The 24,663-nt window shown below is 51.5% G+C and overlaps 8 protein-coding genes across 8 annotated transcripts; 4 read left to right on the top strand and 4 right to left on the bottom strand.

Moving 5' to 3' along the window:
* Positions 1-656: 656 nt before the first annotated feature.
* CC84DRAFT_1252994 (uncharacterized protein) lies at positions 657-1,950 on the top strand (the record flags this gene model as incomplete). Its single annotated transcript, XM_018184381.1, has 3 exons — positions 657-752; positions 890-1,016; positions 1,163-1,950. 3 exons carry the CDS (start codon positions 657-659, stop codon positions 1,555-1,557), a joined length of 618 nt encoding a protein of 205 aa, XP_018032676.1. The 3' UTR covers positions 1,558-1,950.
* A 367-nt stretch (positions 1,951-2,317) lies between these two features.
* CC84DRAFT_1220651 (uncharacterized protein) lies at positions 2,318-4,525 on the bottom strand (the record flags this gene model as incomplete). Its single annotated transcript, XM_018183186.1, has 4 exons — positions 2,318-2,958; positions 3,157-3,264; positions 3,312-4,365; positions 4,415-4,525. The coding sequence occupies 4 exons, from the start codon at positions 4,523-4,525 to the stop codon at positions 2,318-2,320; spliced, it is 1,914 nt and encodes a 637-aa protein (XP_018032675.1).
* A 1,187-nt stretch (positions 4,526-5,712) lies between these two features.
* CC84DRAFT_1152655 (AAT family amino acid transporter) lies at positions 5,713-7,659 on the top strand (the record flags this gene model as incomplete). Its single annotated transcript, XM_018176812.1, has 5 exons — positions 5,713-6,121; positions 6,166-6,332; positions 6,380-6,437; positions 6,487-6,919; positions 7,025-7,659. The coding sequence occupies exons 1-5, from the start codon at positions 5,750-5,752 to the stop codon at positions 7,657-7,659; spliced, it is 1,665 nt and encodes a 554-aa protein (XP_018032674.1). The 5' UTR covers positions 5,713-5,749.
* A 4,445-nt stretch (positions 7,660-12,104) lies between these two features.
* Positions 12,105-14,382, bottom strand: CC84DRAFT_1152650 (high-affinity amino acid transporter; the record flags this gene model as incomplete). The annotated part of the gene is made up of 4 exons (XM_018176811.1): positions 13,754-14,382; positions 13,566-13,693; positions 12,458-13,505; positions 12,105-12,404 (listed from the first exon to the last, which is right to left on the bottom strand). Exons 1-4 carry the CDS (start codon positions 13,973-13,975, stop codon positions 12,105-12,107), a joined length of 1,698 nt encoding a protein of 565 aa, XP_018032673.1. The 5' UTR covers positions 13,976-14,382.
* A 1,608-nt stretch (positions 14,383-15,990) lies between these two features.
* CC84DRAFT_1262264 (uncharacterized protein) lies at positions 15,991-18,758 on the top strand. The gene is made up of 5 exons (XM_018185142.1): positions 15,991-16,243; positions 16,289-17,008; positions 17,057-17,191; positions 17,243-18,285; positions 18,334-18,758. The coding sequence occupies exons 1-5, from the start codon at positions 16,196-16,198 to the stop codon at positions 18,539-18,541; spliced, it is 2,154 nt and encodes a 717-aa protein (XP_018032672.1). The 5' UTR covers positions 15,991-16,195; the 3' UTR covers positions 18,542-18,758.
* Positions 18,759-19,209: 451 nt separating this feature from the next.
* Positions 19,210-20,886, top strand: CC84DRAFT_1262263 (uncharacterized protein). The gene is made up of 4 exons (XM_018185141.1): positions 19,210-19,706; positions 19,759-19,941; positions 19,998-20,154; positions 20,210-20,886. Exons 1-4 carry the CDS (start codon positions 19,532-19,534, stop codon positions 20,532-20,534), a joined length of 840 nt encoding a protein of 279 aa, XP_018032671.1. The 5' UTR covers positions 19,210-19,531; the 3' UTR covers positions 20,535-20,886.
* A 388-nt stretch (positions 20,887-21,274) lies between these two features.
* CC84DRAFT_1220646 (uncharacterized protein) lies at positions 21,275-22,203 on the bottom strand (the record flags this gene model as incomplete). The annotated part of the gene is made up of 2 exons (XM_018183185.1): positions 21,275-21,498; positions 21,555-22,203. The coding sequence occupies 2 exons, from the start codon at positions 22,201-22,203 to the stop codon at positions 21,275-21,277; spliced, it is 873 nt and encodes a 290-aa protein (XP_018032670.1).
* Positions 22,204-22,925: 722 nt separating this feature from the next.
* CC84DRAFT_1252989 (peptidase C15, pyroglutamyl peptidase I-like protein) lies at positions 22,926-23,794 on the bottom strand (the record flags this gene model as incomplete). The annotated part of the gene is made up of 3 exons (XM_018184380.1): positions 22,926-23,189; positions 23,271-23,672; positions 23,744-23,794. The coding sequence occupies 3 exons, from the start codon at positions 23,792-23,794 to the stop codon at positions 22,926-22,928; spliced, it is 717 nt and encodes a 238-aa protein (XP_018032669.1).
* Between the last annotated feature and the right edge of the window lie 869 nt (positions 23,795-24,663).

The raw sequence follows: 24,663 nt of genomic DNA, 5'->3' as shown, positions 1-24,663 counted from the left end.
CGCGTGTCGCGCCTAAAAATATTCTTTTCCACCTGCATCAACAACAGCAATACGCCTCCCCCCATTGCCACCAGTAATGATTCAGTTCCACGTCCAGTTTTCCCCCAAGGAGACCTGGCCTGCCTCCTGTGCCCCTCTGTAAGTCGAGCTCCACTCTCACTAACACCTCTCTCCGCTGATACGTCTCGCTTCCACTAGATTACCGTGCAAAGCGTTTGAAACAGTCAAGGACTACGGCTCAGCACTGTTCCATCCGGAGAGAGGCGGCTCGTTCGAGAATTCAGTCACTGCGGACTCCACCCGATCGGGGGGCCGCCGGATATGCCACCCTTCGAGCTAACCGGCTAGGAGTTGAGGGGGCGTTCCGATCATCACTCAACTTACAGAGGCAGAGAAGAACCGTGCATAACGCGCAACCGGTGAAGGCGGAGCTGTGAGTGCCACCAATGGTGCCCCACTCCACCGTCTCTACGTCGATGAAGCTCATGAGGTAGTTTGAAAGAGCAAGTTGCATACCGGTTATGCCCTCAGAAAGCTGTTCGAGCGTTACAACAAGCAGAGAGCTAGGGGAATCTGGGTGGAGATGAGTCACGTGGAGGAGGTGATGATGGAGAAGTACAGAATTACAATCTGGAACGATCACTCACATCCTCGGCATGACTGTCAACTACGCGCCGCCATTCCACCCAGGCGTGGCGCCAGCTGCGCAGATATCCTTAAGGGTTTCCAAGTATTGGACGGACAATCCGACTGTGGGTTTGATGAAAGAACGTAGTGGAGCCTGAATTGCTCTGAGGGATACGGATGTGTCTAGTAGGTGCACACTTTTGGATGCCGATTGTATCGTTGACAATCCTTTAGATTAGTCAACCCTAGCGACGCGATGAAGGCCCTGCGAGAGATGCATGGTTTCGAGCTCGTTCGACGTCTATGCAACGGCTCGATTTCTATCCTGGTCGCTGTCTCTCATAGCCCGCCAAGCACCGTTCTGTCATGGAATCGTTCCGTTCGCGCAGGTATGTTTTCAAGTCGGGGTCCACGATAATTAACTGGGCCCATAATCCTCCTCTTCGACTGTACGTCGAAGTTTGTGGCGAATGCAGCCAAGAAGGATGGTAGCAATGGCTTCTTGAACGGAGACTCGGGAGGTGCAGGTGTCCAGAACAAAGTTGTAAGAACCGATGGTTCATTCTCAACCATGAGGGCTCACTAGCCAACTACGGTTCTATCAACGAGACTGTCATTACCAAATTTGATGATTTTATCGACATATTGAGCGACAAGAAGAACGACAAGAAGAATGCCGTCTATGTCATGAGCGGACGCACCGTCCTATGGCTCAACACCCTTTCGGCATTCCCGGTCAATCTTGCCGACAGGAAAGCCGATCCCTGCACAGCTCAGGATTTGACATGGAAGTGGAGGTTGTATGCCAAGTATACGCTTGAGATATTCTGCGATTACTATGACAGGCAAAGTGGCTACAGCCCAAGATCTATGGCATTCCATTCGCAGGCCTTGAGCTCTCAATCGCCTGAGCCGAGACGAACAAGCTGATGCAAATCCTCGGAAAACTTACGGTACATTATCGATAAAAATGTAAATACAGGGTCCAGCCCCGTATTCGGGGTAGCAAACAGGAGCCTTTCCATCATATGTACCTTGACGATGAAGCTTGCAACATTGGAGCCTGCAGATCGACCGCAACAAGCTTATGATAAACTTCGTCCGCAATGAGGTCAATGTGCCAACCAAGAAGGACGACTGCCCCTGTCGAGAACACGGTTATTTGTGCAGAAACTCAGGAACAATATCCGGCACGCCAGGAAGGGTCAGTTGAAAGCCCGACAGTACATCGACACTGAGCGGAAGACCTACTGGCCGTTCGACTTTGTTTGTTTTCGAAGAGAAGTAATTCGTTGAGTTTTATTTTTGGGCATTGGTTCGAGGGCAAGCGCACCCTCAGGTTGCACGGTGCCGCGCCCGACTTCACGATCAAGCCGCAGGCTGCTGCTGCTTCCTGGATGCCGGATTGAATGTCGATTTCCGACGTTCCAATTCAACAGCCGGCCTCGCAACCGTCAAGCTTCAACTTCCGCATCGACATGTTCCATGTCTCCATCCTCCATCGTTTTGAGTCAGGGCGGCGACTTGGTCGCTATGTGCTTGTATCGTTATGTTTACTACCCGAGCGCCAACACTTGTAGCTGGAGCAGGGAAGAACCAGAGTTTGTGTTGACCACATCTATGTATAACCTCTCAAAATGAATGTTTGAGTATGAATAAGAAAAGCAATGTCCAGATCACGCGTAAAAGCCTATGTAAAGGTCCAGTTCAAGAACGCCGCGACTCCGTTGTACGTCCCTCTCACCACCCAGAAAGCCAAACCAATCTCTCCCTTATTGTACCATACCCACATGCTCCTAGCAAGCCCTGCGAAGATCACCAGAAACACAGTAAAGAACCAATCGTTCACCAGAAACTCCATTGCCTCACGCACCGCCCTGCCCCAGTAATGAATCCAAGGCAGCGACCACGCATACACCGTCCCGATCACCACATGAATCGCCCACCATGTACTCTTCACCAACTCTGCATTGTCACCATCATTCGGATCAAGCGGCCACGTCTCCGTCACAATCAGAGTATGACGGACCAGCATGGCGGCGGCGAAAGCCTGTACCAGGAACATGAACAAATCGGAGATCCAACCCTTCCAGCAGGCCAGAATATAATCCGGCATGCCCCGCGTGTCAGCGAGGGCTTCACCCCAGGCACGCCGAGGGAAGGCGGAGTCTGGGTAGTCGGGCTCGAGCTTGAAGACATCCGTTTCGGCGCCGTCGGAATCGGAGGAAGAGGCGTCGACGTCGAGGGCGACGGGGTCTTCGATGATGGAGATGTAGCTCTGGGTTGCGGGGGGTTCCGCCGTGTTCAGTGTGAGGGGCGTGTGATACGCGGCTTGAGATACGTTAGATGGTTTAGTTCAGTGTAGTGAGTTGTGGATGGAAGGAGAAGACTTGCTATCGTTGTAAGACACTCTAGGCGCAAGGCTTAACGTTGCTCGGCGCGGTTTTGCGGTTCGTTGGCGATCAATCCGGGCTAGTGATTCTGTGATGAGGCGTTGCTTGATGGTATACGTGCATTGATTCGCTTCACCAGCTGAAATATCCTTCACCTGCTTGTTGAACCTCTCGCGAAAGGCAGAGTCTATGTTGAGTGTTAATTCCAGCCTTGCTGCGATTTGAGCTCGTTTGTTGCCGAGTGCTGTGTCGCGTTAGCACGTTGAACAAAGGGGTTGTATTATGGCTTACCTTGATGTAATGGCACTGTTGGGGCAGCTGGTCGAGGTCGGCGAGGAGGACGCTGTGGAGTGTAGTCCTTGTCATCTTCGTCCGATGAGAAACCTCGATACAATACTTGAGGCCCGCGAGACTCTTCGCGGTACAAAAACCTAGGAGCCGATTGCTGTCCATACACTGCCTGTTCGACTCGTAATTCCTTCGCAAGGTTGGTAATCCCTGGGCCTAGGCGTTGTCGCTTTTCCTCTTCTGCCTTTCGCCACTCGACAGTCTCATATTCTTCAATCTCCTTTTGCGTCTCCCTGTCGAGCCATTCGCGTCGGAGCTGCCTATCTCGAACTTTCTCCCACCCGAGCATCTCCCATGTCGCGATCTCCTCGTCTGTCGCCTTGTCCTCCCGGTACAGGCTATAGGGTTTAAAATGTATCCTAGACCGGTAATTCTTGAATATTTTCAACGGATTGATGACCTTGAGGAGCACTACACATGTCATAACTAATGCTGCACCCTCATCGATAGCCCAGAGTTGGGAAGGATGAGCTCTTTTATGTGACACCTTGTTGCGTACGTAGTTTGTTGAAACAGTCCACAAAGCAAGGGTGGAAGTTCCAACCAGGAACTGCCATTTCAGGCCCGCGACCAACTTGCCCCAAGACCTGTTCGAAGACCTGAATGAGTGGTGGCTTGTCCAGTACTCATGTCTCGAAATGAATAAAACAGCGACAAATACAAAGAACGTCACTCTTTCCGGGAAAACGGTTCCGATGTATGAGTACCAGAGAGCCAGATACAGCGGGAGTGTATAGAAGCAGTCCAAATATATGTCCTTGGCCGGGCCATTAAAATCCTTGCCGCGTCGCGGACTGTACTTCACTTCCGTGTAGCTAGTCCCTTGGTAAGGAAGAATGAAGCGGAGAGGGATGCCTAGGATCGTCTCGTATGTCTGGCTGAAGGTCCAGGTGTACGGGAGAAGGAATGCGGGCAGTGCTGTCACGATTGCGATGCTAAAGTCCCCAGTGGATATAGCTTGGAGAGCGTAGAGTTGCAGAACGAAGAAGAGGATGACCTGCGGGGTGTCAGTTCAACTGCACTGATCCGTCCTAACAGCTGCCTACTAGATGCTTGCACTTGCTGTCACTATGCAATCCATTCAATAGAGCTCGTGAAAAGAACGATTCTCCAGGCTTTATTTCCTGCTCGCGCAAGTTCCAGAATTCGCGAGACATGGTTAGCGGTGCGATAGTGAGAAATGGAGGTCGGGCAACAGCGAAGATATGCGAGATCTGTTGTAGTTTGTTGGGTTGGCGCTCAAGCTGGCCCATTTGCTAGAACAAAGAGAAATGCCACATTAGGAAAGATTTACATGGGGCAAGTGCTGTGTGGAAGGACTTCAAAGAATCTTGAGCGACAAAGAGAACCCGTACATGGGCTCAGGCATATGAGGCTGTAATTGGGAGTATTGGAAAATGAAGAGAAGACCACTCTTGTGCCTAGCACCTCTTGAAAAAAGCAAATCGATCGCTGACTTCAGCAACACTGTATCTTTGGCGGCAGGATGTGTGTTTGCCTCAAGTGTTGTTACTTACGTCACGTGACACTTTCTCCTCCAGAGGCTGCATCGTCAAACCTTTCGCCAGCATCGCTGGAGAGCATGTTCGGTCGACATAAGAGACAGGTAGATGGTATCTGGAGGCAATTGCTCTATATATGTCTTTGTGCATTCTGTGTGAGGCAGAGGTTTCGCGGTTTCGCGGGTGCGTGCCTGGTTCAATGGCACTGGCTACAGCATGTTGGTAGCTTGGTGGATTGGAAAATCAACTTCGTCACACTCGTCATACGCTGATGATATCGAGATTTTGCCATTGCGCCTTGCGAATGCGATATTGCGAGGGTGGTTGGGTGAGATGGACGAACGATTTACGTCACAGCCGGCGTGAAGTGCCCCTGCAGCCCCCACGTTTGATCCCCCGCACGCCTCAAGCTTTGGAGCCCAGCCGCCGCCAGTTCTTGAACTACCCCGGATCCGCCGTCAACACCACGGCCCGATAACGGCGTTTAGTCTTCGACCTGTTCCAGCTTCCTCCACCAGCGTTCCGGTAACAATTTGTCAACTCCTAGATCGCGGCACTTGATGCGCGCACGCTATCCTTGCCACTGAGCGGCCGGCCAGCGGCTAGCATTGAAAGGGAATGGCTCCACCGCAAGAGCATGCACATCGCACACGCCGCGCCTATCACACTCGTGCACCGCCCCGAGTCCTGGTCGCGTTGTGGCCCACTGGCGCGGATCAGCATCCTGATCTCAACTGCATCGATGCAGATTGGTAGTGCAAAACGCCGCAAAGATAACAGGTTCCGGACCCTCGCATGGCTTTAAGAACACGGTCTGCGCTACTCTCCATGCGCACGGGTAGCACACCTTTGCACTTCGACAAGTGCTCTAACGACAACATGGCCAAGAACGCAACCATCAGCGAGAAGACCGCGCCGACCTACACGACCGCCGATCCAAATGGCGATTTCGCGCAAACTACCGATGTCGTCGAAGGACTTCATCGTCGTCTCTCAAATCGCCAAATCCAATTAATCGCAATTGGAGGTTCGATTGGCACAGCACTGTTCGTTTCCATTGCATGGGGCCTCGTAGAAGGCGGTCCCGGTAGCTTGTTCATCGCCTTCGCGATATATTGCGCGATTCTTGCCCTCGCCAACAACTGCATGGCTGAGATGACCGTCTTCATGCCCGTGGTTGGAGGCTGGGTTAGAATGGGCAGCAAGTGGGTTGACGAGGCCTACGGTTTCATGGCTGGTTGGAACTTTTTCGTATGAACCTGGATTCGTTCTCGAACTTTAATTAACGCGCGTAGCTCTACGAAGCCGTCTTGATCCCATTCGAGATATCTGCGCTCAACTTGGTTCTGACTTTCTGGAGAGACGACATCCCGGTCGCTGCTGTGGTCGCCGGCTGCATCGTGCTTTACGGCATTATCAACCTGTTTGCGGTTCGCGCATACGGAGAGAGCGAGTTCTGGCTGTACGTCTTTGCTTGCTCGAACTGTCCCTGACACTGACTCGGAACAGCGCATCCGGCAAGGTGCTGCTCATCTTCATGTTGTTTTGCTTCACATTCGTAACAATGGTATGTAAAAGATCCGATCCGTCGGAAAGCAGTATAACTAATGATCCAGGTTGGTGGCAACCCCAAGCACGATGCATACGGCTTCCGCTATTGGAAAAATCCCGGATCTTTCGCGGAATACATACACACAGGCACGCTCGGTCGTTTCGAAGGCTTCCTTGGCGCATTCTTCCAGGCCAGCTTCACGTGCGTCGGCCCCGAATACGTCGCGATGGTTGCAGGGGAAGCAATTTACCCTCGCAAAACAATCAAAACCGCTTTCAAGACGATGTACTTTCGATTTGGGCTCTTTTTCATCATGGGAGCACTTTGCGTTGGCATCATCCTGCCCTCGAATGATCCTACGCTCACGTCTCTACTCAATGCTGGCGATACGGGAACTGGCGCGAGTAGCCCGTACGTTATTGCGATGAAGAATCTGGGCATTTCGGTTCTACCTGATCTCACAAATGCGTTAATGGTAACTTCCATCTTCTCAGCTGGTGCGTAAATCGATCTCCAGAAGCGGTGGAAAGCTTCAGCACCTTGCGCTGTCTCGGGCTCTGCACACAGAAATTACAAGGTTTTTAACGGCTGACTCCTTCTAGGCAACTCCTACGTCTATTGTGCGACCCGTACCCTCTATTCCCTCTCCCTCGACGGCCACGCCCCGCGCTTCCTCCAAAAGACCACCCGTGCTGGCGTACCCATCTACTGCTTCTGCGTCACTATGGTATTCCCGCTCCTCGGCTTCCTCTCCGTCGGCCGCGCCGCCTCTCAGGGCGTAAAATGGCTCGCCAACGTCACACAAGCCGCCCAGCTCATGAACTACATCATCATGTGCACCATCTACCTATGCTTCTACCGCGCCCTCAAAGTCCAAGGATACGACCGTAATTCCCTTCCGTACAAGGGTTGGGGCCAGCCGTACGTTGCTGTCGCAGGTGTGATCTTGTTTTCAGTGGTGCTCGCGATATATGGGTATGCGACGTTCTACGCTTTTGATGTGGGCACGTTCATGACTTACTATGCGATGTGCTTTATTGATATCGTGTTGTATATTGGGTTCAAACTTTGGAAGCGGACACCGTTTGTGAAGCCTGAAGAGGCGGACTTGGTGTGGGAAAGGCCGAAGATCGATGCGTATGAGGCGAGTATCGAAGCACCGTTGGGGCCGTGGAAGGATATCTGGTTGACGGTAACATTTCAGAAGAAGAAGGGGGTGCGGGAGGAGGATGCGTGAAGGGGATTCGGGAAGACAAGCCAAAAGTTTGAACGGATTGCTGAAGACAGTGAAGCGTGGATATGCTGGTTGTGTGGTAGCGCCAGACAAGTAGAAAACTATCCTGCTTCTTGGACTGCCTTGGCCTTCCGCGGATGCTCCGATCTTGCTTCTTTGGAAAACAACTAACATAATCCTTTTCAACAACCAGACGTTGGAATCACCATCTCAATGACTTTTTGCGTCGGACCCTGAACTATAACACATGTGTTGGACACCAAGTTTGAAAGCCTTTGTGTACTCCGATCGAAACTTGTGGCTAATTCTATCGACTACGATGAAGCCCATCTCGCATCTGCCTTGTCCTATTATACCGCTTGCCAGTTCAATCACAATCTCGATATGCCTCAATCACTGCTGTCTTTTCGCGCGACATTGAACTCCAAAGGAATAAGTATCATGTCCAAGTAGACCACAGACCCGTCGCTCGTTATCCTGCCGTACGGTGTCCCTCAAGTCCTCATTTCCAATACCTTTTTCTCTTGTCTGCAATCACAGCAAAACGCGAACAGGTCGAGCTGATACCATCCCCACGGGAGCCGCGCTTCGGCGAAGCCCGTTGTGCGCTCTTGTTCTGAGTCCTAACTTCTGTCAAATCATCGAGTCTCGCAATCCCGCCGCTCTATTCAGTGACTTCGGCGCCTTTATAACTTCTTCTTACACTGGCCGGAGGGAATGTATGCGTGATTGGGTGAAAGTTCGAGAGCTGACCATCTCGGTGTCGCAAGTTAGCCAACTCCAAAGACTCATCGGGCGTATGAGACGGTGTTTATAGGATATAGCCGGATTATATATTGTTTTTTTTTAAGGCCGTAGCCGTTTGGAAAGTACAGGCGACCTTCGTTTTGCACTTTCGGATGGCGGGTAGCCTGTCTGGACGACTTCTCTCGGGGCAGAAATTGGAGGTAGGTAGGTAATGTGATGGGTTGCGCGGTCGAGGCTGATTTTGACAGGCAGGCGTCGAAGTGGGCGCACTGGTACGAAGGGCGAGGAACAGACAGGGGTGGCTTGCCACAAAATCGAGTGAGTTAGATAGGACTGCTGATCAAGTAAACTTTGGTCTGTGCAATTTGGGTCAATAATCAGCGCTTGATGGGGGCAGTGGCTTTCCAAGCGTGTGGTGAGAAGCGGCATGGCGGTGTCGATCTGAAGAGTGAGTTGGAGTGACGTGAAGAGCAAAAGGCAGGCAGTGAGATGACGAGAAGGACAGGCTGGGGATGCCGGTCCGGCTGTCGGCTCGCGTCTTGAAGACGAGGAGCCGCGAGTTCGTTTTACAAATTCCGTGAGTTGAGCGGTTGGGACGTAGTGGGCGCGCTAACGTGATGTCAAAACAAAACCACAGCGAGCACGCCTATCGCAAGCTGAAGCGCGATTAAGCAAGGACGAGTAGTCAAAATACCTCTCATATCAAAAATCCTTGATACTATACAGTTACAGTAAATGTCATCCCAAGCGTCCTCCATCTTTCGCATCCCCGCCGCTTGTCTGCTCAGTTCCCGCCAGTTCTCCCCAGCTTGTCTCCTGACATCCAGCCACTCTTGCATTGTAATGATTTTGAACTCTTTAAATTGTGTGTGAAACCCACTTCCGTTCACGCCTCCACAGTACGAGCAGTTGAGGCCCAATTGCGGCGATGGACCCCGCTTCACGGTGTGGTTGACGCTTTCTTTGCCGCCTGAACGTGAATGTTGGCTATTTTTTTTATCTCGTCACGCTTACGTTGTGGAACTTTATAGTGAGCGCAGATGAATGTAATCGTGTACGTGCCCAAGGGGACGGATATCGTAGGCTCGAAGTGGGCGGACATTGCAGCTGTTGGAGGCGGATTCGATTGGGCGGGTTGCTGCTCGGTAGCTACGCGTATTTGTGTCTATTTCAGGTGGGTTCTTTGAGGTCCTCTGGAGAAGAGTAAGGGTAGCCAACAGTGTTTTTGAGAGCAAATTGTGCAGGCGGGGCGTGTCGCGGGGTTGTAGCTGAAGCCGCTGTCGTTGAGCGCAGCAGATGAGTAGAGCAGCGCGATCAAAGCCCAGGCAAGACAGTGATCCAAAACAAAGCACTAAGTCGCCCGCGTGGTAGCCTATACACAGTGAAAGCTCTTTTGCTGAGACAGGGTCACGCGCGACAGGTTTTCTCAAGGCATCACGCGGCCAGCATCACAACAGGCAGCCTCTGCAACAAAGACGACCAAGATCACGACAGTTAACAATAATTTCACAATTCTTCCTTGAAGCACAGCTAGCAGCCATGGCGTTCAATGAAAAGAAGAAGAAGGGCCGGAGCGCGAACGCTGCACAGGTGGTTGTACTCAGTTGCCTTCATCGTACGATGTCACCTTACGGCCGGGTACCAAAAAGATTATCCTGGCTAGCAAGATATTGGGCCGCCCTAAGGCAGCCAGAAACCTGTGCGCCAGTCAGTTAGACGGGTACAAGGAAGGTGAGGAAGCGGAAGGAGGGAGGGGGAGGTCAGGCTTTTATAGAAAATTCTGCCCAGGGACTAGTGGAATCATGTGACTGCGTCGGAGGAGGGTTTGGGCGGGCTCCGGGGTGAAGGACAGGGAAGGCACGCAGGTGAGGGGGTACTGTGGTTGGCGGGAGGGTCTGGCGACGGTGGGACCGCCCAAGGGCATTGACGGCCGGCACTACAGCACGGTGAGGTAAGAAGGCATCAATATAAGAAGTACTGGCATGGTATGCATGGACTTGACTGAAGGAGAGGAAGACGTTGTCAACCAAACAACGACGGCTATACAACGTATTGAGTGAGATGGCCTTTGCGTACCATGGGCAGCGTCTCCAGTGGCCCACTTACAGAGTAGCAACGTCCCCAATGCCAAGTCGTTTCTCAGAAATATACTAGTAGTAGAATATGCTATTCGCGTTGAGCTCACCTAGCAGAATATCTGCGACTTGCTACTGGACTTGTATGACCCATCTAGTCCATTACCAGTGTCCATAATTCCGATGACAAGATCTGCATGTTAGTTGTTAACGGCCGTTCGTTGGTGTTGGCGAATGCGGGTGCGTTCTCATGGCACGGCAGCGCTTACATGTCCACTGCGTGGTCGTTTTGTGGGCGCTTCTGGTTACGGTGATCCTGAATCGGTGATCTTCGTAGGTCCAGCGCGGGAACCACACAATCATCGTAGCAGCCAAATTGCACGAACAATCGCTCACAGTACGTGCGCAACCTCACCAGTGACAGGTTTGCCAGAATATCGACGTCGGCACCCACCGCGCTTATCGCTAATGATATCCAGTACAGGTTGTTTTGATGCCCTGGCGGCAAACTTAATGTCCGTTCTCCCACCTCAGCGCCATGCGACAACGACTTTGTTCATCCCGCTGACGCACCGCATCCAGTTGAGCTCAACCGACGCTCACCAAAACCACGACGTCACCGGATGACCCATGAGTTATCCTGAGGAATCACAGTGTCCCAGTAAAACATGCACTTGAAAGCACAAGAAGAGGGAGCTATAGGGAAGGTTGGAAACTCTGTTAGGCGGATGAATTACAGGTGAGTTTGCGGCGACGGCACGCACTCAACTGGGGTGTCACTTGCTTCCAGTTCAGCGAGTATGCATCCTGACGCCGTTTACTTCATGCTCACGAAGATAGTTTATCACACGACCTCTGCGGAGGAAATGCGGTACTCTGCTCATACCACGTGCCTCGTGTTACATCCTCTTCGGTACCGCCACAGTTGCAGTCAACAGCTTTTCGGCGAGTCTTTCGTAGGTGAGTCCGATACGCCAATCAACACAAATTTTACTCATGCCAGCTAACCTCTCGAGATCAACGCCGCTGACACACGATCATCGGGAACCGAGATCTCTAGAGGGAGTTTCCTAGTCCCCACTGCGACCTTTCGATCGCATACACTGCAAGTTCGACAAATTCGTGCTCTTTACGCCGGACACCTATACACATATCACCACGTGACTTTGACGCTTCCGCCGCTGTGCTACGAAATGTGGTGAAAAGAACGAAAATATTTAAATATTCAACGGTACGCACACTCTGCATGAAGTGAGGGATAGTGAGGATATCTCCTGGAATGTCAGTCCACTGCTCCTCACCAAGCTCAGCAAGGCCAGGCAATGAAGACGTGAATGCCTGCATGGGAAGTCCAAAGGAGCGCCCTTGGTACATAATTGACTCGGATGCAGTCCGTTCTTTGCGAATCATTTAAGACACGTACAGACGGTGTGAGCTGGGCTGGATAATGGGAACCTTTTGGCATCAAGGACACGCGAGGTGGAAGAAAACATAGCTGGTGTTGATAGAAACGAGCGTCTTGGCCTTATTTCTCGCTCAGTTATGTACAGGCTCCACTAGACCCGTGCCGTCCGCATGGCGACCAGAAATGCATCTGAGACTCTCCTAATCTCATTTACTTCCATACTAGAAAAGACCCGAGATTGCATGCCTGGCATATCCAAGAGGACCCTTCTTCTTCGCCTGCTGCGACTCCGAGATACTTGCCCTCCTTGCCTCTGCCGATACATCTGCGCCAGATATGAGCAGCTGCTCCTCGCGCAGACCCTCCAGTACGTTGATCTCCGAGATGGGTACCCAAAGCTTGCGGTGCGAGGGATATCTGGACCACGACCAGCCCTTCCACATGACGTATAACAGGATAATGAGCGGAAGGGCGATGTATCCTTCGAAGAAGACCTCTGCGTCGGGTTCACCGCCGAGGGGCTAGATAAATGTCAGTAAAGATCGCGACGAAATAGATAAGGATATCAACTCACGAAGAGGCTAGAGTAAAACGAGGCCATGAGACAGATAAAGTTCAGGGCAACGCAGACGTAGCTACCCATGACACCAAAGGAAGCTTTGTACGGAAGCTCGTCCAGACTATGGCCTTGTAGCTTCCATGCTTGCCTGAAACGGATGTGTGCCAGGCAGATACTACCATAGATGAAGAAGTTGGCAATACCGGAGAGGGCGAGAAGCCAGGTGAAGACTTTGTCACCGGTGGTGGAAGCCTCATTGATGAAAGCCAGGAGACCGAAGAGCAACTGGAGGATGATTGTGGGCATGGGTCGGCCCTTGCCATCGACCTTGGCCAGGAACTTAGGGGCCATGTTTTGGGCAGCCATGGCTTGAATAGTACGAGTTGATGCATATGTGGCTGAGTTTGCGACAGAGATGACGGATATCGTGATGACTGCGTTGAAGACTGAAGGTAGGCCCTTGACGCCAGCCATGGTAATGGCGAGCACAAATGGCGAGTACTTGGTGTTAGCGCCAGACGCGGAAAGCAGCGTCTCCGAACTTGACGGGATAATAAGACCGAGGACGAATAAGTTGACCACGTAGAAGAAGAAGATTCGCCAGAAGACTTGTCTAGTTGCCCGTGGGATGTCGCGTTTTGGGTTGGCGGCCTCGGCAGCAGCAAGGCCGGTCATCTCAGTACCTCCGTAGGCAAAAGAAGCTGTCACGAAGACGGAGCAGAATCCTTTGAAACCATTGCGGAATGCCGATTCGGGCGAATGCCAGTACCTGGCGCCAATGTATCCACGGTTGTCGGTCGGCACACCTCCGCAGTTGACGATGATGCCAAAGATGATGAACCCGATGCAAGCCGTGATCTTAATGATACTCAGAGCGAACTCAACTTCGCCGTATCCGCGAACTCCGAAGATCTGCACAACTGCGAGGACCGTCAAGAACACAGCGATCCAGATGGCGATATTGTAGTGTCCCCAGAACTCGATCGTAATAGCCGCGGCGGTGATCTCGAAAGGCAGCATGGTAAGCCATTGGATTGCGTATTCCCAAGCCATCGCAAAACCCCTGGTGAAAATGAGTTCCATGTTTAAGTGCGGGGCTTATGCAGGGCGTAATGCAGCTTACCATGAGGGGTCAACGAAACGCACGATGTATTGATAAAACGCTCCGTTCACCGGGTACAATACAGCCATCTCCGCGAGCGCTTGCATCATAAGCATAATCATGACACCGATAAGCATGAAGCATATCAACTACATTGCATCGTTAGTGTTCTTCTCGAACGCTCGCATTTGAAGCATGTGGATACCTACAACACTGGCTGGACCACCTTTGGAAAGCGCACTACCAGATCCGACGAAAAGACCTGCTCCGATGACACCACCGATGGCAATCATTTGCATATGGCGCCCTTGGAGACCACGTTTAAGCTTGCCATTCTCGCCCACGACAACTCCTTCGTCAGAGCTTGTGGAGACGCGCGGTGGGGCATGACCCTTCTCGGCATCATAAACGGGGGCTTCTTCGATAGCCATTATTGCTACTTGCAAAAAGGTGAGAAAAAGGGTCTATGCCAGGATGGAGGAGCGTCTGTCTTTATACTGCATTATGCAGCCGAGCAACCGCCGGCGAGATTTGGTGATACAACACGCGCACGGCCTGCGCAGGCAACTCACCTGCACCCCTGCTATCACGGCCTCAGCCGTTTCGCTGACCCTCGCAACCCGATAACTATCCCATTGGCGTGGGAGCCGCCAATCAAGACACTGTGATGGCGATCTTTGGAAGGTGGATATATTAATTTGAAGCGAGTGGTCGCATGCAGGGAACTGCTAAGCCGCGCCTAGAGTGCTTCAGTCTGCGCACAACTAACCACATCCGGAGGGCGGGCCAACAACCAGCAGATGGGAATGTTCGTGGCCCTCAAGGATGGGGAGTCGGCACTGCCGAAAAGCAGAGATAAACCGATTGCGTGGCGAGTTGGTCCGTAAGCACTGACGCATGTTTGCCATTATCGATGGCCAAGTGGTGTGTGTCTGTGCATGATGGATGAAGGATCAATGGGGCCATCTACGCACGTCTGTCGCACGTTGACAGCGTGTAAGTCTGGCGCATGCGTAACATTCGAAGCCATTAGTCTAGGTGACTTGAGGTACCCAACGCTCTCACTTCGTTTCTCTCGTTCGACATGCGTTCAGGCAGGTTCCCAAGCTTCGGATAGCTACCGGCCATGGGTACAACTGTGCCGCGCAGATGCTAGTCGCACCAAAAACGCGCGCCGGCAACACCCCTCGAATGATAGACGATCATTCCCAAGCATCCCTATCAGGGCGAAGATAAAGAATGCGGAGCTAGGCCGAATGAGGCAGCCATGATGAGCAGCCAATCGCCTAGTGGCATTGGCGTTCTTGTGTCCAGCGTTCGAGATTCCCGACTGGCGGATGAAGGACCAAATAAACTGCTGACGAGCATTTTCGTGGTTGAAAAAAAGTAGTTTGGTGGAATTTTTGTGCTCCTGTGACAACGTGAGCTGAGGGTGACAAGTGGTTGAAATGCTGTTCTCGAAACATAGGCAGTGGCCGACGACACGGAATAGCGCTCGCTGCTCGGCCGTAAAGAGCCTAGCCTTCAACCGTGCTGTCCAAACATCAAAAAGAAAACAACCAAACATCGAGTCGTGGCGCGCAAGACTGCTTTGATGGCCATGGTCGTTTGCTGGAAGAGCTGAAAACATATTAGGGAGCCTTGAAGTTAAAATAAGAGCTGGACGGTGGGCCTGCCGAGGAAAAGCGGCTACACGGCACGGGTCAAGCTTTCACAAGACATACCGTCACAGAATCTCAGTGTATTCAACCTCCTCTTTAGGCTGATGGATCCAGATACCAAGATGGGAGCTGTCTAAGGCACCCATGGCATACAAGTCTACGTTCAATCATACCTATAGTATGGTGCCGCGCCAAGGATAGTGATCCTCGGGAAACAGAGCATGCCCGTGTATCAAAGCTGTCTACCAATGACCTGCAGCAGACACGATCTCTCGTGCAACCAGTGGAGATTGTTTCCGGGGAGGTTGTGTGATGTTCTACGCGTGCATTGCATGATACCGACCATACGTTCACATATCATCTGTGACACTCTATGTGGAAGTACTGACGAAATTGATCGCATGAGCTGGAAAGATTATACGGAAGTAGAATTTAACGGTGCATGTTTCCCCAACAGCTACCCATCGACTGCCGCAACAATTCGGGCGGTTGATCTAGATGGAAGACAGCTCGATACATACCAGGTATGGCAAATGCTCAGGTGCTTAGTGAATTCGACGTTTCTATCCAGCATGACAAGCGGCCCACATAGAAATGCACCTGGAAACCTGAGATATGTCGTTGAGCTTCGCCAGGCCGGTTGTCCTACAGACGGCTTCCGAAGGGGGCGGCCTACGGCTGGGATAAGTCACGTGCCTACGTACTCCCATTAGGACTAGTGCTGATCGAACGGGGCCCACTCCGTGCGAAACGTGGAGGCAGCCACCGTTCTACGATACCTCACGATTGAACCGCGTTCAGGACGTATTTGCCCCACGACCTCCGTCAATTTCCAGTATAGCTGTACAGCGACCCTACATAAAGTGCCTAGCGATGTGCGCAGCCTCAATGCGGCTCTTCTGATGTCAACGTCTGATTGGTTGCTGTTCCACGGGATCGGAGCTTTATCAGCATACGGTATAGACCGCTCTGTTCGCGTAGAGAGTCCAAATGACAATAACGGGGAAATGCGACACATGTAGGTCGCGAAAAGTCAAGGTAAATCGTTGGACAATCCTTGGTAATAAGGCTAACATAACATAGTGCGACGAGCAGAGGCCTAAGTGTGGTGCCTGTCGCAAACGCGACCGCGACTGTACTTATTCATTCGGGAAAGCATCTGCATTCGTGCTTGAAGATCCTACCCAGCTTTCTAAACACGGAAGACCCAAGGTTGCTCCCGTCATCTACCCACTTGAAGGTGCACAAGAGCCTGGAATTACTTCTTCCCCGTTATCACGTTTGCCGCCATCCACCTCATTAGTTCTTCGCCAAAGTACAAGTCGATATGCAGACACAGGTCAGGGTGTCTTCGTAACGCTGTCCGTTTTACCGCGTGACAGAGCGAAAGTAACCAAGAAGACAACATCGCAGCAGAGAAGAAAGCTACAGATTCATCTGAACGAATTGGACGCCACAATTCGTGGCACGCCACGCCAATTTCTGCCCTCACAGACCGCACTTGCCGCCCGTTACGTCAACCTCTTAGGCTCACGACCACCAGAAATGCAGCCTTTCGCGATATTGGGTTCTTGGGTTGAATCCTTGCCTTCCCGAATTGGCAAAACCACAGCGGTTGACCTTGCTGTTGAATATCTCATTGAGAGCTTCAATGTGTATTGCAATCCAGATCATTCAGCTCACCGCACAGCATTAGCCACCAAAGCAAGGGCAATCAAGGAATTGCAGTTGGCTGTCAGGGATGAGAAGACAAGAAGATCATATGATACTGCCGTCGCTACAAAACTTCACTTCATGGCAGAGGTATGTGATCAGTATCTCTGAGAGGACTAAGAAACTAATATTCCACAGGTGTTCATGGGTATCAAGAACCTATATCATGCAATCCATGCTGCAGGCCTCTCAGACATCTTGCAGGACGGGCCTTTAACTGATGCCGATGATCACCACTTCTGGAGCTTCCTAGATAACGCATACTTTGATGATGTAAGTGGCTGCCTGTCCATTCTCACAATCCCACTGAAAAGATTGTCATAGGTTTCAGAAGCTATGGTTGCAAGCCGGACCTCGGTCTATGACAATGATGCATACCTTGAGATGACCAGTCCTGCAGTGATACCAAAGGACTCACCGGCAACCTTTCGCGCATCTATTGCGCTCATGCACGTTTACATACAAGTGCCCCGCCTCATCTGCCTCGTTCGACATGCGTCCAACTACCCGGAAGACTCTCTCACGCTTGCTGCGGCTGTGGCTCTAGCTGAAACTTTGTGGGAACTCATTCCAGACGAAGTAATGCAAGAAGTCATTCAGTCGTGCATCACCATCGTTGATGTACCACCTTCTCCCGAAATCGCCGATATAATCCCCGATTCCTATTACTTCGATTCCATAGAGAACTCCACCGTCGTCAGCCGCTTCTGGAAGCTCCAGGTAGTTCTCAGCGGGATCATACAAACCTTATACCAGAAGTACCCTGCAGAGTGTGCCAGCTCGCGGCTCCCGCCTCTGTCTGTTGTGGAGAAGATCGATGCCGATGCCGCAACAGAGTTAGCGCGGTGCATTCATTGGGCGTTCACGATTTGCCCTTCTCTTCCTCTTGTGCCTTTGCGCATCTATACAACATTCCAGGTCTCTGTTGGGGCCTGGTGTCGCATCATCCAGCGAATCAGCGCTAGTAACCGCAGTCCACCTCCTTACCCTGACCCCTTCCCTTCAGTTACCGCCTACTTCGATGAACAACTGTCTCGCGCTAAGAGAATGGAACAGTTCGTGGCCGACAAATCGAACCTAGTGCACGAATTGTGGAACATTCCGCACGTGAACAAGCGATTTTTGCGATCAGCGTCTATTGACATGGCAGGGGGTCCAGTACCCGACTGGATGCCCATTCGCATCAAATTTGACACTGAAGATGGCGCAATGGTCATGAGAATGGAGTATGACGTGGGAGGGTCACTATTCGAAGACATTCTGGGCCACAACAACTTGATCAAAGGCTGGACGCGCAGGACGATAACAAAGTCCCCATTCCAACCGGGAACAAGCGAAAACTTACCCGGGAAGGGTTTTCCGAACGGGTCAGTGAATTTCGTGCCTCTATGGTGATGCATGCTAACGTTTTGGAGTGGCACTGGAAAGCTGCCTAAGTGGCTTTTCGAACGATTTGGGACTGGACCTGCGAAATTTTGGGGTTACAGTGGGCCAGATGGAAAGTCTGCTAAAGATACATCGAGTGACGCTATAGGTAGTGTACCGCATACACTTCTGGACGTACCAAGCGACAGTGAAGACGAGAACCTGGACGTGCAATACAAGGCTGTCGAGATGGAGTAAGTCATGAGGACACAAAGGTAACGCCACCCAAGGATGGCCTGTTCAATTACACCCAGCGATAATTAGTAGCTGGATCGTGGAAACTTTGTCAAAAAGAGCCAGTGAGGATGCAGTTCATCAGATGAGAACGTCGCGTCCATGACAAGTTGGCTTTACCTTGCACTTGAGCTTCATGTCCGCCTTCCATTGGGCCTATAGGCCATGACTAAGCATTCACACTTTCGTACCATCTGCACGTAAAAAGTAACGTTTGACGATGGTTAAGTTGCAGCCTGTCTACCTCGGCTATCGTGTCCGCGATTGGGCGGGGATCGTAAAACTTGCGGCTCAGAACCACGCGGACACGGGGCGAGGCGCGCACCGGTCCTAAGCTCCGTCATGACAATTCAGGACCCATTGCCATGTCTGTGGGTCATTCCATGCACTGCACCCTTATGCACCAGAATGCGCGGCTCTCCTTCATTCTCGTTCTCACATCACACGCAGAGAAAAACGACAGTTTTCGCATAGCCACCCTACAAGACCCGGTGGACGCACGCCAACATCGCTCCATTAGCTTCGTAGACATCACCTTCCTCATCCGATCATTTTGGTGCGTCCCGGGCCGCGGAGCGGATGCTTCGCGACGCCACACCGAGGCTTAACGAAGCTTAACTTGGCGGTCAAGATGGCATCCGCCAATTATCATGTCGCAAATCACCAGCGTGGCCCGCCATCCCCTAACTCCTCTGCATATATATGGAGCTGGTTTGCGGAGATCGTGGGGGACTGGGGAAATCCCCAGGGGCTCGACCCTTCGATGCCTCGGCTGTCTGGGGAGATGACGACAACATGACCCGGGGACCCAGGCTGCACCATATGCGGCTGCCCTTGGACACAGTAATAAGACCAGGCAGTCCCGTCTGTTCTGGAGGCGGTGCCTGATCTTCGCTTAATCCACAAATTGCCTTTTGTCCCGTCACCACTTTCCCTTCTGTCACATCCCACACCATGTCTGACTCTCACAAAATCGACCATGAGATGAAGGAGCACAACGGACACAGCATTGTTGGCAATGGTGTCGAACTTAGCCGCCAGGTTACCGTTCAATTGAGCCCTGAGCAGTACGAACGTCTGTTCTTTCAGCCGTCGGCTCCCCGACGTGGTGACCTGGCCAAAAGATTCGGTAAGTTGCGCGCGAATGTATACAATTGGAACCCATGCTGATCAATTTTCAGCCAATCCAACACTGCTTGGTCTGGTTGGTTTCTTGATACCATACACATCTACTATCCTCACCCTCTGCGGCTTTCAGGGTGCCGTCGCGCCTCAGACTCTGGTTGGGTTGAGCGGTGATTATTACTTCTTTGGATGCATTGCGATGAACCTTGCTGGTCTCGCAGAGTTTATACTTGGAAACAGTGAGTACCCTCTAGCAACTAGATAACCGAAATCATGAGATTGATGCATAGCCTAGCTTTTCCTATGGCGGTCTTTATTATCTACGGCAGCCACTGGGGCAGTCTTGCATACACTCAAGATCCCATTCACCAGACGACTTCCGCATTTAGCGAACTTGGCGGTGCCACCGGTGCAGCATACAACTCCTCTCAAGGATTCCACAACATAACGATGTAGGTTCTCAAGCGTTTGGTCATAGTTGCATACTCGAGATTGACTTTCGAACAGGGCGATCGCGAGTTTCGTCTTCTTCATTGGAACTTTCCGCGTCAACGTATTCTTTACGCTCACGTTCTTTGGCCTCGTCATGCTCTTCTCTTTCATCGCCGCCGCGGACTTCCGCATCGCACACGCTGCGACCGAAGTTGATGTGGAGCACATCAACAGGCTTCTGCACTTTGCTGGAGGATTTGGATTTATTGGGCTGGTGTGCGGCTGGTACCTGGCTATCCTGACCGCTTGCGAAGCTGTTGGCATCCCGTGCCCGCTGCCTGTTCTCGACCTTAGCAGCAAGATCTTCCCGAAGAAGGATCCCAACGCAAATGTCGAGTGATACAAAAAATACGTGTAGCAGGAATCAAGATCAAACGTAGTTTGGGTTCCTTGGCCGAGTACGGGATGTACGACCAATCGAGGTGGCAGGGACAAAGGCAATGTGCAAGCATCGGAGAGATGGGATGGGTACACACAGGAGGAGAGACGCGCATGGAGGTACAATGTGGCGTGAGATGGAAACTAGACCGAGGCGTGGAGAGAGCAGGGACAGGGAGAGAGAGGGATAGTGAAGGTGCAGATCCACGTGGAAGACGGAACGCGTAGTGCCAGTGGCTGGTAGTCTTCACCCAACATCCGAACCTTCAGAGAAACAATGGATAACCTCATGATGTAAAAGTTTGTGTCTCTGCAAGTTATTAAAGAATCTCAGGTTGCAGAAAAGTGCTAAACAAAACTTTATAAAATTGTGGTATGCTCGTATTGACAATTGCTCGAAATTAGTATGAGTTACAACAAAGAACAAACCAACACATCAAGAAGGTGAAATTGAGAGCTAGAGCAAAGGCACTGACCAACAAACGTATGTATTCAGGCTGATCTTCAAAATACACAGTGGGCAGGTCGGTTTTATATCCACCTACCAAGACGCCAGTGGGCCACGTGACTTCTACTGTCCAACAGAAATACGAAAAGAACAGGGTAATCAAAACTGGTCAGTGAAGCATTTTCTGGAGATGACCCGGCAGCTTGTCTGCGGACTGAGTAGGTGTTGAGACCCCAAAATGCAGAGGTTCTGGCTCAGGACTGCTGATCGTCCTCTGAATCACCCTCTTGTAGGAGCTCTACTCCCCCGATGGAATATTTCACCCTTTTAGTCGGCTGCTGTTCAGGGCTCGTATCGTTCTTTGCTGCCGGGTACGAAGTTTCTTTCAGAGTGCCCCATTGAGCAAAATCTTTGACAAAGGTTTGGATGCTTTGAGGTAAGGATGTCCAGACTTCTTGCAGAATCAGCCAACGGACCACTACTAGCAATTAGTTTTTTTTTTAAAGGACCTGCAAGAGTATCGAGGATTCTTACAGAGCTCACTAGAATCAATACCTTCCTGATCGATCCAATATCCCCCAAGCGCATAGGCTGGTCCTGGGGCAGGACCGTCCGGTAATCCGTAGTAATTTCGGATAGAACCTATGGCTTTAGGTGTACGCTCGTATCTTGCATGTGCTACCTTCCATTTCGCTTTAAGACAGGCGTTGACGATGTCGGAGTTAAACGTCAGGGCCCAGTCTATGCCTCTCAGGTACTGTTTCTCTGCTGGATAGACGATAGCGTTTGAATTGCGGGCTCGGTCAGGAATTCCGATGCAGTAGATAGTCTTATTCTCTCCGGTCATGGAAGTATCCACAAATTTCGTCTTAGGGCTGTAGTGGCGCCATTTAGCACTGCCTGTTTTCAAGGAACTGAGGTCGACTTTTTGTGATTCCATAGGCAGCTGGTTGACAAATGCTGACTCATTCTTATCTCCAAACTGTGACAATTCATCGTCTTCATCAGAAACCGGGACAACGTATTCTTTAGTATCTGTATCGCTAGATTGAAACTTCTTTGTTGTTGTGTGCGCGACGTATTGAAACCGAGGCTGCTCTCCAGATGCCTGCTCCTGGAGTTCGAAGACCCCCGTTCTCCTGCCGAGCTCATTTGTAGTCTCAACAGGAAAAATATGTTCCATAATTATTCGTGTAAGTAAAATCAGTAAAATCTAGGTAATTGCAGGTGTTTTCCAGTCACGTTGATAAGTAGGTAGGCAGTTAGGTTAGATTGGTGTTTTGATGAAGCGAATACACAGAGCTTGAGTACCTTTATACTATGGCCAGAGTCAGAGCCCTGAGCCATTTCAAGGACTCGGACACTATAGTTGGAAACACTACTAAAAACCTGAGTGTGATGCAAATCGAAAAACGCCATGGTGAAACATCTTTCAACAAACAAAGCGACCCGATTTGGCGGATTCATAAGAGCCTAACTGGTGACCACGTAGGTGACGCATGCTGGGAGAACGACGTGTGGAGACCCCGTTGCCGTGGAAAACAATGGGGTGGCGTGGGACGGCTTGCTGTGCCCAACGTCAGCAACAGTTTCTGTATCATCAGATGCAGATTTTGAACGATCCATCAAAGCAGAGCCTCATGGTGGTCTGTGTACTATGTTGCGCAGCGACTCATGGCATCATCGCTCGGTCGAGGGTTGCACCAACGCGGGACAGCGCTCAATATGGCGTACATCGTTCCAGCGCAAGGAAACTAACAAACTGAATGACTGCAAGATAATGCTGATATCTCTGACCGTTCCTGTGATGCAGAAACGCTAAATCCACTGCCAGGACTCTATTTCCTCAAGGAGAGCTTGAGGAAATGAGTGCGGCACCGACCACACAAGGCAGGACTCACATTCTCAATCTGACTCCGCCGCTCTCTGCGCCCTCCACGTGTCCACCAATGACTGCACAAGCTCAACCGTAATATTGACACCCATCTGCAACTCTGCCTCTGACCTCAACATCGGCACATGCATAAACGCCGTATCCCTTCTCCCACCCACCGTCTCTCTGCTCATTTCAACCATACTCGCGTAATAAATAAACGCACACAAATACGTCCCCACGTTATCACTCCACCTAACATCGCCATCGTCATCGATATTCAAGATACTCGCCTTCTCCACGGCCGCATCAAGAACATCCTCACCAAGTGTAACCTCTACGCGCTCGTCCTGCCTCCTTCCCATCCGTTCGATGACACTGCTATCCTGAGGCCACACAATGCCCTCCGTCCTTCCCTGCCACTCCTCCACCACGCTTCTCAAATCAAGCGCGGTACTCAGCCTCTCCTCCTCACCGGCCCAGTATTCCTCTCCCTCCGCATTCGTCCACGGCTGCCCCTCTACGTCCCTCGAATTCCCATACACGTTCTTCCTACTCGTCTGCTCGACCGCGAAGTACGTGCGCCCCTCGGCGAGCCCGATATGCAGCGATATATCAGGCTGGAGGTCGGCGATCAGGTCGGGCACGAGGTCGATGACGGGGTGGTAGGCTACCGGGACGGCGGACGGGTGGACGAGGAGAGAAATATTGTTGGGCAAGGTGGTGGGAAGGCGGGAGGCGATGCCCCAGGAGGGGTTGTTGATGGTTGTGCCGAAGGGCTGGTGAGTGTTAGTGTGCGCTGCAGTCTGGAAGAAGAAGAAGAAGGGATGAAGATGGATGGAAGAGTTACTCCGAAGCCGGTGATGAGCACGCGTGTGAGGGTAGATGCGAGGGGCGCCATGTTCGTAGTCTTGCGAGCGGTCTTGCTATGCTGAGTATAGGTGTGCGTTGAGCATGTGCAATTAGTGTAGTACTTGTACTAGCAGAACCTGGCTTATTTGTCGACATAGAATACTCTTTTACCCCGATTCTTACCGCTTCATGCACGAGACGCAGATCATAGGTTCTAAGAAACGAACCACCATTCCTACACGTTCACGTCGAGGTGAACCAATCCGATGCGGTGATATCCCATTACCCGCCCGGAGCTTCCTCTTCAAACCACTTCAGACTTAGACATCAGTTCACCCAAGGCACACATGCATGTGCATTTTCATTTCCATCACGTATGCCTCCTCATTATTACCGCAGGTATATCCACGCCCAGCCCAGTCAAACAGCGCAACCTTGCCACCCCAGAGCTTCTACCATCCTAATGGGCCCCGAAGGATCCGTGAAGTAAGACCTACATGCGCTTGGCGCACCTCGATTGGCTGGCCTAGTATCGATATCGCAAAAAAGGAAGGCGATACAACATCATTGCTAGCAGTTTACATCGAGAACTAGGCGGAAGCTGCGGCTTTGTCTGGGGTAGTAATACATAACCGGGTGTGTGGCAGTATGTCCCAAGCATTACCAGATCGGCCGCGACCCCGTGGGCGAGCTGGCAGTAGTGCAGATGGATAAATTTTCGCAAAACGGGAAAAGACTGGGCACCGCTTCGACCAGTGTGCGTATGCGAAACGCAGAGACTGTGGCGATCGGTGACCTGAGCCATGGATGAACGCACAGCACCTGATATCGAGGGCTAAGTATGTCGGGAGGAAGATGAGAACTGTAGCATTACTATTAGCTTGGATCTAGAAAGTGCGAAAATACTAGCATACGCAC

The sequence above is a fragment of the Paraphaeosphaeria sporulosa genome, assembly GCF_001642045.1.
Source record: "Paraphaeosphaeria sporulosa strain AP3s5-JAC2a unplaced genomic scaffold CC84scaffold_9, whole genome shotgun sequence".
NCBI classification, from domain to species: Eukaryota; Fungi; Ascomycota; class Dothideomycetes; order Pleosporales; family Didymosphaeriaceae; genus Paraphaeosphaeria; species Paraphaeosphaeria sporulosa.
This window is presented reverse-complemented; position numbering and strand designations above follow the sequence as displayed.

Bases quoted from the DNA above. Each gene is read 5' to 3' on its own strand.
- CC84DRAFT_1262264 (XM_018185142.1), top strand. From the start codon at position 16,196: ATGACAATAACGGGGAAATGCGACACATGTAGGTCGCGAAAAGTCAAG. The intron at 17,009-17,056 runs GTATGTGATCAG...AATATTCCACAG, and splicing joins AACTTCACTTCATGGCAGAG to GTGTTCATGGGTATCAAGAA. The intron at 17,192-17,242 runs GTAAGTGGCTGC...AGATTGTCATAG, and splicing joins ATAACGCATACTTTGATGAT to GTTTCAGAAGCTATGGTTGC.
- CC84DRAFT_1262263 (XM_018185141.1), top strand. From the start codon at position 19,532: ATGTCTGACTCTCACAAAATCGACCATGAGATGAAGGAGCACAACGGA. The intron at 19,707-19,758 runs GTAAGTTGCGCG...ATCAATTTTCAG, and splicing joins TGACCTGGCCAAAAGATTCG to CCAATCCAACACTGCTTGGT. The intron at 19,942-19,997 runs GTGAGTACCCTC...TGCATAGCCTAG, and splicing joins AGAGTTTATACTTGGAAACA to CTTTTCCTATGGCGGTCTTT.